The sequence below is a fragment of the Alosa pseudoharengus genome, unplaced genomic scaffold, assembly GCF_046254945.1.
Source record: "Alosa pseudoharengus isolate Yale_2024_CS ecotype anadromous, Long Island Sound unplaced genomic scaffold, YU_APseudo_1.1 YU_APseudo_1.1_scf_16, whole genome shotgun sequence".
Lineage (NCBI taxonomy): Eukaryota > Metazoa > Chordata > Actinopteri > Clupeiformes > Clupeidae > Alosa > Alosa pseudoharengus.
Window position 1 is genome coordinate 12,774,389 of NW_027468630.1, and position 15,000 is coordinate 12,789,388.

The 15,000-nt window shown below is 42.3% G+C and overlaps 2 protein-coding genes across 2 annotated transcripts in view; one reads left to right on the plus strand and one right to left on the minus strand.

Moving 5' to 3' along the window:
* The window catches only part of serinc4 (serine incorporator 4), a 19,503-nt gene extending 14,652 nt beyond the window's left edge, over positions 1-4,851 (plus strand). The window contains exons 8-12 of the mRNA XM_076288099.1: positions 934-1,060; positions 1,768-1,840; positions 2,012-2,051; positions 2,257-2,410; positions 2,679-4,851. Of these exons, the coding sequence (XP_076144214.1) occupies positions 934-1,060; positions 1,768-1,840; positions 2,012-2,051; positions 2,257-2,410; positions 2,679-2,892 (608 nt within the window). The 3' untranslated portion in view covers positions 2,893-4,851. The remainder of the gene's footprint in view (positions 1-933; positions 1,061-1,767; positions 1,841-2,011; positions 2,052-2,256; positions 2,411-2,678) is intronic.
* Positions 4,852-6,154: 1,303 nt separating this feature from the next.
* Positions 6,155-15,000, minus strand: part of adamtsl5 (ADAMTS like 5) — a 32,617-nt gene continuing 23,771 nt past the window's right edge. The window contains exons 9-14 of the mRNA XM_076287099.1: positions 14,894-14,980; positions 13,255-13,418; positions 11,405-11,630; positions 10,131-10,259; positions 8,310-8,384; positions 6,155-7,922 (exon numbers count right to left, since the gene is read on the minus strand). Of these exons, the coding sequence (XP_076143214.1) occupies positions 7,567-7,922; positions 8,310-8,384; positions 10,131-10,259; positions 11,405-11,630; positions 13,255-13,418; positions 14,894-14,980 (1,037 nt within the window). The 3' untranslated portion in view covers positions 6,155-7,566. The remainder of the gene's footprint in view (positions 7,923-8,309; positions 8,385-10,130; positions 10,260-11,404; positions 11,631-13,254; positions 13,419-14,893; positions 14,981-15,000) is intronic.

Sequence of the window (15,000 nt, forward strand, 5' to 3'; positions counted from 1 at the left end):
CACACACACACACACACACACACACACACATACTCAAACACGCTTCAATGTGAAGTATTAATATTAGGGCTGTCAATCGATTAAAAAAATTAATCTAATTAATTACATACTCTGTGATTAATTAATCTAAATTAATCGCATATATATTTTTTGCTGTGAAAGTATTTTAAATATTTAAATTCAAATGAATCATTGAATAATCAGCATTAGTGACATTAAAGTTCAAAAACTCTTTTATTATTATTTTCACTGTTCAAATAATTGCCATAATAATCTATGATATGACCTAATATGCTGAGGAAATAAATTCAAAGTGCTTCAAATTCAAATAAATTCAAAATAAAGTGCTTCGGGAAGAAGTTTTTTTTATATACAAGGCATTTCAGGCCACAGATATAACCTAGGGGACACAATGTCAACACTTTTTTCTTTGCATTGATGTGTAGAGTTGATAAACTCCGGTGATATGCAAATTCCTTGCTGCAGACATTGCAGAGGACTTTATTTTCAACACTTTATTTTTTATCAACACCATCAGCCCGTTTTTTAAAAGTAAATGTTCCAATCAATGATCCAAGCAGCACGTTTTCTTCTTTCTCCTTCATTTTACAGTCTAATTTTTACTGACTAGAACGGCTCGGGGTCAAAGGTCATACGGAATCGATTAATCTGCACTCATTTTAATCAGTTATTTTTTCTCAAATTAATTAATCGAAATTAATCAGTTATTTTGACAGCCCTAATTAATATGTTTATGTCATAACAGTGCAGTTGCTTTATTGATGAAAAGGAAAACCTGAACTTCATACCATTTCTCTCTTTCTTTGCCCTCTCTATATCTCTCTTTCTCTCTGTCTCTCTCTCTCTTTCTCTCTCTCTCTCTCTCTCTCTCTGTCTTTCACTCTGCCCATCTCTCTCTCTCCCTCCCTCCAGTGGAGTACCAGGGCATGAACATCACTGTGTGCTATCCAAAAACAGGCCAAGGTGAGATCCAGAAGGAGGGGAATGCAGTGGCCATCATTGGAGCAGCCATCATGTACTGCTGTGTGCTGTTTGCATGGTGGGTTCACCTCAGTTCAACTCAATGGCATTTAATGGCATTTACTTCTCCAGACCTCTTTGACTCCACATTGAGTCATTCTGTTATGTTAGAAATGAATCTGACCGCTGGTTTTGGATCTCTGAGACCCTAAGTGTGTTGGCGATTTAGGTTCTGTATACCGGTAGTTTCCTATAGTTTCTTGTGTGAAGAGGACTTGTGCACGAAGGAGTAGAACTGACAAGGATGTAGTGAAATTTCTAGTAGTATGAACCTTAAATATATGCTCCATAATAACATTCTGAAGAATGCTTAAAGATCTGATGATGTAAATAAGTTCAAAGCCTTGTTTATGAAGCACTGCATTCAATACCAAACACTGGAATAGAGATGACAGCTATGTGGTTTCAATGACACCCTGGAGGCTGTGAGTCCTAGTCTAGATAGTAAAATGTTTATATGTGAAATATGCGCTCAGTCAGCTGGTTTCACTCAGAACCTCTGCCTCTGAGGGCAAACGAGCTTTACTAATTAGCACAACCCATGTTTTACACAAACTGATTTAGAGGACAACAGGAGGACTCTCGTTCAGGACTGTCAACAGATTTATAAGCAATTTCAAACTCTGTGTTATTATGGTTTGAAACCCAGAGTGGTTCCAGCAGCTGATGTGTGTATGCTCTGCTAAGTGAATGCTCTGATGTGTGTATGCTCTGCTATGTTTGTAGTAATGAGGCGTCCTATCTGGCTGAGGTGTTTGGCCCCTTCTGGATGATTAAGGTGTACCGCTACGAGTTCCAGGTACGGTAGCCTGCTGGGCCACTTCCTGTTGCTGGGCTAGAGCATTAACTAATTTGATGTGCTCTCTCAACTAGAGGGATTCCTTAGTGTGTACCCATACAGAATGCAGAACAGTTATATTGTGTTGTATACATTACCATCCCAGTTTTTTTTATTGCTTCCCATAAACAGAAAGCAACCTGCTGCTTCTGCTGTCCTGAGGATGAGGAGCGTGAGTTGTGATTATTTGATTGATTATGGATTTATATTTTCTCTTGACCATGAAAGCTTCTAGATATCCATTCTATGCATCTGTGTTGTAAATCATGGAGCCTGAATGAGCATATTATTTGCTCTTTGTGTGTGTGTGTGTGTGTGTGTGTGTGTGTGTGTGTGTGTGTGTGTGTGTGTGTGTGTGATTGTGTACACGTGATTAGCAGAGGAAGAGTTTGTAATAGATGAGGAGAACAAGGGCTGCCAGAAGGTGATCCACAACGAGATGCACCGAGTGGCCTACAGCTACTTCTTCTTCCATTTTGTCTTCTTCCTGGCCTCCCTCTACGTCATGATGACCCTCACCAACTGGTTCAGGTCAGACATTCATCTTTCATTTGAGCTTCCTGACGACTGACCCCTCGGCATGGTCAACACCATACATGACCTGTTTAGTTGAACAGATAGCTGTGAAATTGTAATGATTTAATTGTAGTGACATTGTAATGAGGCAGTAACTGTATTGTATTGAATTGTATTGCATTGTATTATATTAATGAATCAGCATACCAAAGCTACACTGGAATGTACAGTATAGTCATCATATGTCATTTAAAGTGACCTGCTTCCCTCATCTCCGCTCCAGCTATGAGACAGCGGTGCTGGAGACCACGTTCACCCATGGCAGCTGGTCCACCTTCTGGGTGAAGATGTCGTCGTGCTGGGCGTGTGTGATCCTCTACCTCTGGCTCCTGCTGGGGCCACTATGCCGCAGCCGATCGGACCGCAAGCCCCGACCACGGCGCTCACGCATCAAGAGACGCGCCGCCTCCCACCGCCTCGTCAGCGTGATCGTGTGACCTCGGCCTGTTGCTGAGCAACGCTCAAAACAACACGGGTTTGCCCTGTCAGGAGTGGCCGAGAGTCCGACACATGAACTTGGTGCGACAAGGACACCTCTTCCCTCTGGGACGGTCGCCAAACTATACCCGTCTATGACAGGACTGAACAAAAAAAACAAACAAGCGAACAAAGAAAAACAATCTGAAGAACAAACTTTTAAGACATTCTGACCAAGTAGGCTGTGTTATCTCTTTGAGGACATGACTGGACTACGAAAGTGGGAATGTGTTTTTAAAGAATTGCCAAAAGGATCAGCTGAAGGCGAGTGGGAGATTTCCTTATATCTTCAAAGGAGACGCAAGTCGAGCGGAGGGCCTGGAGGATTTCTAGTACTAATTACACTTTAGGATTGTTCTAGCACTGCGGTTAGCCGGAGACGTAAGCTGATTAGAAGATTGAGGTATTGAGTCTGATCTTTAGTTGACTTTGCAGCTCAGTTCATCTTTGATAAGGGATTAGCCGGGACAGGAGCCGTTCTCTATGATCCGTGGCCGGAGACGGACCCCCAACAGCCAGAGCTCAGGGAACCCGTGGTTCTGTAGAAGACCTGTGGTTCTGTAGAAGCTCACCTATTCACCACAGCAACCCACTCCATCCAACCCCCATCACCTTCTCTTCTAAACACCTCTCCACCCAACCCCTATCACCTTCTGTTCTAAACACCTCTCCGCCCAACCCTCATCACCTTCTCTTCTAAACACCTCTCCATCCAACCCCCATCACCTTCTCTTCTAAACACCTCTCCACCCAACCCCCCACCCACACCCCTCACACCCGCCCCACAGCCACAGGGAATGAGAAACGTCTTCTGTCCAGATGAGAGAGAGGCCATGAACGGAGCGCACAGATCTGTCATGAGGTGCCACAGGCAGGCAAGCAGGAACAGGGCACAAGCCTTCTCAACACCAGCAGTAGAAGTATGTACTGTATCCAGACCTTCAAGGAATTTGCCATCTTGCAATTTGAATTTGCAAATTCATGCAAATTGAAGAATTTCAGACATTTGCAACTTGAATTTTTCTGTTATTACGGCATTATTTCCGCAAAAATGTGTGTGGAATTTCTCCTTTCACAATGCACAATGCAATTTTTTACTGTGTTTTATGAGACTTTCCTCTGCACATTTAGTTACCTTTGGCTGCAGCAATCACAATAAACTCTTGCAAGATCCTTGTGGGACTAATGTATCGATCTTACTGGCAGAAACTAATGTCATACAATTTAGGGCTGAGTTTGAAGTGTGCAGGACAGGAAGATATGAAGTATATGCCATATAGTTTCTGCTGGGGCATCAAGGCTCAGTTCACGATTCAGGCAGGTTGTTGATATTTGAGCAGCTTCCCCCGCATACACCTTCAATGATCCTGAAGTAGCATGGCCAGTTGGCTGCAATAGCGTGTGGCTCCATGCTAGCTCCATGCTAGCTACTGTTTTTCCCATTAATTTGTAGAGGACTGCATGTAAACACTGGGGGGTTTATGAGAACACAGACAGACAGCTTGTAGACTGAGGAGAAACTTTAGCAAAACAAGTGTTGGAGTAGGATCGTGGACTGCACCTGTCAGTTTTTAATTCTGCGTGTTCCTGTTAGAGAACCCTGTTTTAGAACCGAGTAAAATTCTCTACTTTGAACCCAGTTGGTTCCAAAATGTACCAAAGGGTTCTCTTTGTGTGACAGATGAATTTATTCCGTGTTGCTTTGCTTATGAAGAACATACAAATCATTTCAAACTGCTCAGGTGCATTGGCATAGGCTGACGTTTTATTTTGTTGCTGTTTTGTCTATCATAGTTGGTTGTAAGGTGGATTTTGCTATTTGATTATTTATATGTATGTATTAACTACATGTTCATTGTAGCACAGTTCATGTCATTGTGATGAAGGATTTACATGTTATTTTTGTAAATACATTTCTAACAAAATACACAACGGTTGACTTTTTATGTCCTTTACCAGTGAAGTTAAGAAGCAAAATATTGCTTACACTTTCTAATTCTTAAAAGTCAATGCATGTAGACTACACAAATAATTAAAAGTACGGGTAGGTCATTCAACCAATGGATATCCCTTAAACTACTTGAGAATAGGTTAGATAATGATATACACTGATAACTTTCCTCTTAATTTTAATTACACAAATCCCTATTATAGTTATATATAAAACGTGATGTGAACTGTCCGTAGTATCAGTATTTCAACTGTGACAACTTCCGCTTCTCAGATTGCTTTAGCTTACGCTGAAAAGACAGGAAGTGTATGAAATCAGGATGGTCTATATGAGTATAACACAAAAACAAAATGTGCTTATGAGAAGTATGAATTGTTAGTTTCAACATGTTACATAAAACATCTGAGCTTGTGTTATAATGGGGGAAGGAGTCTTGCATCTGGATGCACTTTGCCTCATCCTGTTGTTTTTAAGTTCATGAGGTGCTGTGTTGAAGATGGTGTGACAGGTCCTGAGAGGATATAGCCAGACTTGAATTCTACCCAGAATTTGAGTCTGGTATCACACCATTTGGTTTTAATTATTAGTGTTTTAACTGATACAGGGAAAACAATGCCTCTGCACGCAATAGTCTTGTACAACAGACGCAATAGCGAAATCTAAACATCTATCTTCTCTAGCGTCAGCCTTTTTGTTGTAAACAAAACCAACTCAAGCATGCTCAAGTGTGACATGAATGACTAGGCATTGTTGCTCATCTGTCCATGCTCATATAAAACCCACCCAAATGATTTGATTGGCCCAAACACCTCTGGCTCAGGCATAGAGATTTCTCAATGGAGCGACTCTAGAACGAATTTCCTAAACTCAGATTTTATGGACGGGGTACATTTGGGCTGGCTTCCAGGCTAGAGAGCATACAGCCAAAGGTATGATTTCCAGAGAAGCTGAGGTTCATAATCTTTGTAATGCTCTCACATAGACTGTCCTGCAAAAGACAAACCTATACCCACACAAATCAAAAAGTACTAGTGACATACTAGAGACGTACGAAAGCAAAGTTTCTGCAGGAGCTGTGGTGCAGGAGGCTGCAGCGTACAGTACGTGCCATATTTGGGTCCATGACGTGTGCTCACAGCCCATATTCCGTTCCCACCCATCTCTCTCCCCCACTGTCCTGTCACCCTTCACTGTCCTATCTGAATGAAAGCAAAAAGCCCCCAAAATATACTTTCAAAAAGCAGTTTCTTTTTTAGAAGTGCTGTATTATGTGAGGTGAATCATCATCAATAATAATAGTATCAACACACATGGACAGTAATGGAGGATAGCAATTAAAATACACAAAAATACAACTTTCAGTCACCAACAATCAAAAGAGACGATACTGCTTTCCATAAGAAATACTGATATCTGCATCAACCAGGAGCAGGAAATATAAGGGACTTATACTGTACTGAAATTGAGTAAAGCTTCACTGGAATTGGAATGGAACTAAATGTACAAAAGCAGTAGGTGACACAATGATATTAACTTTGCCTGTTATGGACCCTGTGAAACATGCGCGCACACACACACACACACACGTGGACTTATATAACACTTTTTGAGGCATTTAGCTAAGCTGGAGCACAATTGATTGCAGCATTCACTGATACTGGGTCAGAAACCAATATGGATATATGGCTATTATTAGAAGCAAATCTGATTTTTGCTGGGTTTGTGGTGTTTCAACACTTCATTCAATACTTAGGAAAAGAGCAAACTTCTTTCTATGCATTTTTGCTAGCCATAGATGCAAACAAATCTATAAGAACTGGATTAGAGGCATGGGCTTGGAGGTTAGCTGTGTGATTGTGCCTGTGTCCTTAGAAACCCAATAAACATATAGGCTACAGGTTTCCAACATTGAGTAGTTAAAGCAGTGTTAAAACATGCAACAAGTTGGCCCCAGCTGTGGCGCGACTGGCTGGGGCACCTGCACCGTGCGCCGGCGACCCGGGTTCGATTCCCGCCCCGTGGTCCTTTCTGGATCCCATCCCTGCTCTCTTTCCCATTCACTTCCTGTCACTCTCCACTGTCACTATCATTAAAGGCATAAAAAGGCCAAAAAAATATACTTTAAAAAAAAAAAAAAAAAAAAACATGCAACAAGTTGGTGCTGTCACAAATGGGTAAATATAACAAAATATTATATAAGCCATTACATATGGAGGAATAACTGAACAGAAATAACTTAAAATACCTTTATAACATTAGCAATGGCGTGTTGATAAAACCAAAAACATAAAAATATAATATCAAAAGAAATATACAAATACACATAATTCCTAAGTATTTTGTTGGCACATAAATAAAGCAAAACAACACAATGCAGAGATAGTGAGAGAAGCAAATGAACTCGATGTGTCCATGGTTCCTTTTTCTCATACTGTTCCAGGGAGGATGCAGGGGTAAGTAAATCCACCTGGGATAACGGTTGGACATATATTTGGGAAAATATATCCTTAGCTGGCTGGGAGCTTGTGACCATGATTCAATTCACTCTCCTTTGTCCATGCCTTCCATGACTTAGGAGTCTTTTTTTAATGGACACGGCAAAAACAAGAGAACGTTGAAGGGAAATTGAGCATATCCATCTGTCTCTCTTTCTCTTCCTGTCTCTCTCTCTCTCTCTCTCTCTCTATCCTCTGCGGTGGTGGTGGCGTTGTGCTGGCGGCTGCTGTGGCAGCGGCCCGCGGTTGGAGCATTGCTCCTCCAGGGGCTTGAGCAGGCTGTGCTCGCGTGGACGGTACGGCTGGACGTAGCTGTCCTCCTCTAGCAGGATGCGGTCCAGCGTGCGCTCGTAGTTGATGTGCCGGCGCACCATCAGCACGTACTGGCGGCCCTCCTCCAGCGCCGGGCAGTCGCACACGTTGGGCACCCACAGGAACTCGCGGTGCTCCAGCCGGTACCGGTTGCGGTAGGTGTGGATCACCTGGACGTCGTAGCGCGTCTCCTCGCCACGGTAACGCTTCTCTAGGATCTGGGCACGGAACACTGAAGCACAGACCAGAGACACGGTTGTAAATACTGAGTGTAAAGGCCAATGCCCACTGGCAGCGGCATCCGCGTGTATGGATTTGACACTCGAGAGATAGAACAATTACAATTTTCTAAACGTTGGCGTCGACATGCATCAGACGTCGCCAGTGGGCTTTGCTCCATTAACTTTGGCGTCACTTCAGGCATGTCAGACACTGTGAGTTGGCATTGGCCTTAAGTCTGCCATGGCAAGTTAATAAATACGATAAGCACATTAAAACATAATATGACTGTACAGAGTATGATTAGTCTTATTGTAATGCTTTGCTGATGCTTTTATACTAAGTTCAATTCAGGAAATCTGTATTTACTATTTTAGCAAAAGATTAATGATGGACTCACCAAAGTCTTTCTCGCAGTACTGCCTCTGCCTCTCGGATCGACCGCGTACTCGCCTACACCTCCCACAATGCCCTGCTGGGGGGTTCAAAACGTTACGATACAATAACCATATGCTCCTTGTGTACTATGTAGTAATGTATAACAGTGTTACAAATAGTCATAAAAATGCCATACAACATTACAACTCACAAGCATGCATGAATATAGCAATATTATATAATATAATAATATATATAAATGAACAAGTTAACATCATGTACAGTATATCATATGTGAACAGCCTGAAAGTAACAAGATGATGATGAAAGCTGATGAGTGGATTTAGCCTAGCTGCTACATATTTGTGATACACAGAGGCATGTTACAGCGTGACTATAGGAAAATACTGAAAAGGTCCATTTTATTAATGTCTCTCTCTCTCTGACAGGTTGTGGTTTATGTATGATTTGAAAGTCACTGCTATTAACCTGTCAACAGTGTCCTTCCTGACACAAGCTACCAGTGTCATAATTCAACCTAGAAGCCATGGGTCAAGGAGGGATATACAGTATGACATATGACAACTTGTGTGAATGTAAGGATATGTGATAACTTGTGTGTGTCTGTTCATGTGTGTGTGCATATGTGGCAACCTGTATGTGTGTGTGTGTGTGTGTGTGTGTGTGTGTGTGTGAGAGAGAGAGAGAGAGTGTGAATATGTGTGAGCAATGCATTAGAGTGTGTGTTCATGTGTGAGTCTGAGTGTGTGTTCATGTGTGAGTCTGTGTGTGTGTATGTGTGTGTATATGTGAGTGTGTGTGTGTGTATACGTGTGTGTGTGTGTGTATGTGTGTGGTGTGTGAGTGTAACGGTGTTAATAAAGTGCTCCACATAGTTAATGTCACAACGCAAGTTACATGAGCGTGTGCATGTGTGTGTGTGTGTATACACATGTGTGTGCACAATTCGAATTGCAATTCTGATTCCTGTTTGCTACCTCAATTGAAATGCAAGTGAAATTCAAGAATTGAATTGGAATTTAATAGTCAGTTTCAATAGTGTGTATAGTGAGTCAGTGTGTATGTATGTGTATGTGTGTGTATATGTGAGCGTGTGTGTGTGTGTGTGTGTGTGTGTGTGTGTACACGTGTGTGTGTATGTGAGCGTGTATGTGAGCGTGTGCGTGTGTGTATGTGTGTGTGTGTGTGTGTGTGTGTATACACGTGTGTATACATGTGTGTGTGTATGTGAGCGTGTGCATGCGTGTGTGTGTGTATACACGTGTGTATGTGAGCGTGTGCGTGTATGTGTGTGTGTGTGTGTGTGTGTCTGTGTGTGTATACACATGTGTATGTGTGTGTGTGTGTATGTGTGTGTGTATACATGTGTGTATATGTGTGTGTGTATGTGAGCGTGTGCATGTGTGTGTGTGTGTATACACGTGTGTATGTGAGCGTGTGCGTGTATGTGTGTGTGTGTGTGTGTGTGTCTGTGTGTGTATACACATGTGTGTGTGTGTGTGTGTGTATGTGTGTGTGTGTATACACGTGTGTGTGTATGTGTATGTGAGCGTGTGCGTGTGTGTATGTGTGTGTGTGTGTGTGTGTGTGTATACACACACACACACACACACACACACACACACACACACACACATATGTATACATGTGTGTGTGTATGTGAGCGTGTGCATGTGTGTGTGTGTGTATACACGTGTGTATGTGAGCGTGTGCGTGTATGTGTGTGTGTGTGTGTGTGTGTGTCTGTGTGTGTATACACATGTGTGTATGTGTGTGTGTGTGTGTGTATGTGTGTGTGTGTATACACGTGTGTGTGTACTACCTCGCCGTGGTCCCTCAGGCAGGTGATTGTGATCGTAGTGATGAGGTTGATGAGGAGGAAGATGACGCCGAGGAGGCTGATAAGGCTGATGCTGCAGGTAAGGGTTCACCTCTCTACCCCCCACTGGTGCTACAACACACACACACACACACACACACACACACACACACACACACACACACACACACACACACACACACACACACACAAGAATGTGAGTAAAAGGTGGATTTTAGCAAAAAGACAAGTTCTTCAGAGTTTAGCTTCCCACAGCACACACCAGAGTCGATCAGATATCAGACTGCTCTCTGGCGTCTTTCACTAACTCTAACACTAGCTGTGGAGCTCACAGTATATTTATAAACAAACGCACAGGGGAGACACTCATTTGAGACAATGTTTTGCACCTACCAACCAAATCGGCTTTGATGTCCTTTATGTCTACAGATATTTTCAGATATTACAGTACTGCCTTATGGTTCTTTACTTTAAAAAAAAACTTTATCATATAAATCATCATATAAGTGCTAGTATTCAATAGTTGGGGTAGGCCAAGTGTGTAATATACTCGCTGATGGCCCTCATAGCTGTCTAACATCCGATAATGGCCAAGGCCACTGACCTCATATGTCGGGCCAAGGAACTGAAAAAAAGGGAGAAGAATGAACTTCCCCCATTGAGTCGGCTGATGTACTGCCAACACGCCCTCCAACACACCTCATGTAATCAGCTACAGACAAATGATCAAGGGCAGCTTTGATGCCCCAGGGGCAGAACGTAGATAACATCCTATAACATGAAACAGATGAAAGCCGCTCGGCTCAGCCTATGGGTTACAGTAAGACAATGTTATCTGCTGCCGGTGGTATATGTGTATGAATGTGAGAAAATATATAGCAGGCCAAAGGGTATGAAAGGTAACTCGACTTTTACTTGGCCTCACTTGATGTCAGTAAAACACATGTTCAACTGTGACTGATGAGGTGATTCAAACAGGGAAGATTGCTTCTACCTCTAGACATATAGCTACATATATCTGCCTGTTTGTATGTGTGTCGTATATGCTAATACTGTACAGTGCTGTACATGTGCGAGTTTGTGTGTATGTGCATTCCTGTGTGTGTCAGTATGTGTGTGTGTGTGTGTGTGTGTGTGTGTGCGTGCGTGTGTACGTGTGTGCGTGTGTGTGCATGTGCTGAGCATTCCATCACTCTGTCTGTCATTGCTCTGAGCCGCCCAAGGTGACAAAACAATCTCACTCTGGAGAGTCTTACCCCAGTATGGCCGTGTGACCAAGTGAGGTCTGGTGGTGGTGGTGGTGGTGGTGGTCGTAGTGGTGGTAGTGACCGTGGTGGTGCTGGGAGTCGGAGGAACCCAAGGTGGAAAGCCAGCATGGTGGGGCTGTCGCAGAGGACTACGTCTCCCATGATACAGTGCGAACCGGTCTGGTGGAAGCCAGTACTCATACTCAATCCCAGTGTTCTTATCCGTGGACAAGACCTGTATAGATGAGAGGCAAAATAGACCTCTGAAGTTTGCCTACAAAAAAGAACCAAAACGGCCATCTTTGCACATATAAGGAGATCCGGTTGTTAATTGAAGCTAACTACCTAAGGCAAGTTGCATTGCAAGTTAGCTCTGGGGTAGCAAAACTCTAAGTAAGCCGCCTTCACGTACCGGAGATCACAGTAGAGGGGCAGAGAAGAAGGCAGAGGACAAAAGTGTGTTCAGGAAAACGTCTGCATTTCAGACTTTTTTTATCCCCGCAAGAGTTTAATAGGTGCGATAATTTAAAATCCCCATGTTATTTTCCCATAGGAAAAATCGCCAGATACCGGATGTCAAAGATGGCTGCTTTTTTGTAGGCGAACTTCAGAGGTCTATGCAGACCTCACCACTGACCCAATTACTGAGTAATGTATCCGAGGACAAGACCTAGACCTATATAGATATGAGGCACAATGCAGACCTCAGCACTGACCCAATCACTGAGTAATGTATCCGTGGACAAGACCTAGACCTATATAGATATGAGGCACGATGCAGACCTCACCACTGACCCAATCACTGAGTAATGTAGCTACCAACATTATTTGATTATTTAAAAAAACAGGTAAGCAAGATAAACAAAGAGTTTCCAGGAGAGAGAGAGAGAGAGAGATAGTGAACACCACACAAAGAAAACACTATACTCAAGCACATGAGATACACACACAAACATACACACGTACACACACACACAGTTTATTAGGGCTGTCAATCGTTTAAAAAAATTAATCTAATTAATTACATACTCTGTGATTAATTAATCTAAATGAATCGCATATATAATTCTTGCTGTGAAAGTATTTTAAATATTTAAATTCAAATGAATCATTCAATAATCAGCATTAGTGACATTAAAGTTCAAAAACTCTTTTATTATTATTTTCACTGTTCAAATAATGGCGATAATAATCTATGATATGACCTAATATGCTGAGGAAATAAATTCAACAGTGCTTCGGGAAGTTTTTTTTTCACATACAAGGCATTTCAGGCCACAGATATAACCTAGGGGACACAATGAAAATAAATTAACACTCCCCTCAATGTCAACACTTATTTCTTTGCATTGATGTGCGACTATAGAGTTGATGAACTCCGGTGATATGCAAATTCCTTGCTGCAGACATTGCAGAGGACTTTATTTTCAACACTTTATTTTTATCAACACCATCAGGCCATTTTTTAAAAGTAAATGTTCCAATCAATGATCCAGGCAGCACGTTTTCTTCTCTCTCCTTCATTTTACAGTCTAATTTTTACTGACTAGAATGGCTCGGGGTCAAAGGTCATACGGAATCGATTAATCTGCACTAATTTTTTTAATCAGTTATTTTCTATCAAATTAATTAATCGAAATTAATCAGTTATTTTGACAGCCCTACAGTTTATATTTATAAATGTCTTATTTATTCTATGTTCTGTATTGTATTGTTTGATGTCCAGCTTTGGTAATGCAAATAAATATTTGTCATGCCAATAAAGCTACCTTGAATTGATCTGAATTGAATTGAATTGAATTGAATTGAGAGATAGTGTTGAAATGTCCTTATCCCTGAGAGGTTTGAAAGCTGGTTACCATAATGTGCAGGTCCTCCTTTGTCGGCCCTGGCACTTCGAAACTTTCCCAAGTGTCGGCGGAGCGCCGGTAGAGAAGTTTGGTGCCGGCCACACTGTACTCTCCTGGTGTGCTGATCTTCCAGTTGCCGTTGATGACAAACTGCGAACGGCCATTTTGGAGAGCTGAGGAGGACATGAGAGCATTTCATCAATTCATTCTGTCACTGAAATATGCATGCAATATTCCTTTATTTGCTTTTGTAAAGTGCTCTGTATAGACTTATTTGAGAAGTTGTACCAATCAAAACAGGCAAGGACACACAAGGCACAGCCATAACATGGAATGCAGCAGGCATTAATTTGTGTGGCTGGATGCCAAGTTTGAAGAAGGCCAGACGGCCGAAACGTCACTTCAACATTAAAACATGGAGCAGAGTGTGCGGCATTCTCTTTATTTTCTTTAACATTTGGATGCCTGTGCATGCCATTAATGTTTAATGAGCTGTGTGCACACAGCTTTGCCATTCACAATACAAGTCAAACAAGAACTACCACATACGGTGAGGTATTTCTATAGCATGTGATCAGTGTATAAAACTCACGCTAGCCATCACGCACGTCATCTGAATCCGAGATAAACCCCAGGATTGTGTCTCTGTGTCAATGTAACTTATCATTCATTCATCCTTTAAGTAACTTAACTGAATTGACAGGTGGGATTTGGATCAGAATGCACCGGGCCACACATATCACAGGGCGTCCTGACAAGCGCTATACCTGCCACATTGTTCCACACTTTGATTGAAATGTTCCATGAGCCATGAGTTTGTGTAAATAAGTCTTTCCCCTTGTAGGCGTTCTGTTCCCTCCATCTCCCGGTTCTCGTGTTTTGTTTTGGTTTTTTGTTGAAGCTTTTTTTTCAGGGCATAACTTTTGTTTTGAGTTTTTTTGTTTTCTTTTTTTGGGAGAGGGGTGGGGGGGCAGAAATATTTTCAAAATAACATGACCTTGGGGAGGATGCTCTGCCCAAGTTATCAGCGTACACAGCGTCTCTACCTCATGTGCATTACCGACGGATTTACACACACAATTAACACACATGCACACACACCCCGCTATCTGCATTCACACACTCACACAGAGAAACCTTCTCATCCATTTGCATAAATGATCCCACTACTACTGATGGACACATGCACTCCTTCAGTGAGAGAGAGCGAGAGAGAGAGAAGGGGGGGGGGGGTGTAAACTCTCTGAATGTTTCATATGAGGACAAGGTGATAAAATAACACTCGAAATCAGCAAACATTTGACCAGGTTATTTTCCTCTGTCTGATTAATAGAATGTCAACTATGATGCAATCTGATCTATGGAACAACATTCTCTCTCTCTTTCTCTCTCTCTCTCTCTATAACTCTCTCTCTCTCTCTCTCTCTCTCTCTCTCTCTCTCTCTCAGAGGTGCACCCAAAACAAAGTAATTATTCAGGACAAATGAATCTCGAGCACAGTCCTTCCACTACTTTGCAGTGAAGCATATTTCCTGCTGTACTGTATGTTGAGCCCTGTTTGGAGCTGCTGAATAATTCAGCAGAAAGCAGAACCTTGACAGGTGTTTGGTTCCTAGGGCTGGCAAAGGGAAACTGTGGGTGCTGTTACCCAGATAGTTCCTGCTGTTGTCCGTCACTCTGATGTGTGTGGCGCCAGCAGGGATCATGGTGACCTCATTGTACCCAAACGGCCCATCTGGAAGGAGAGAGAGAGAA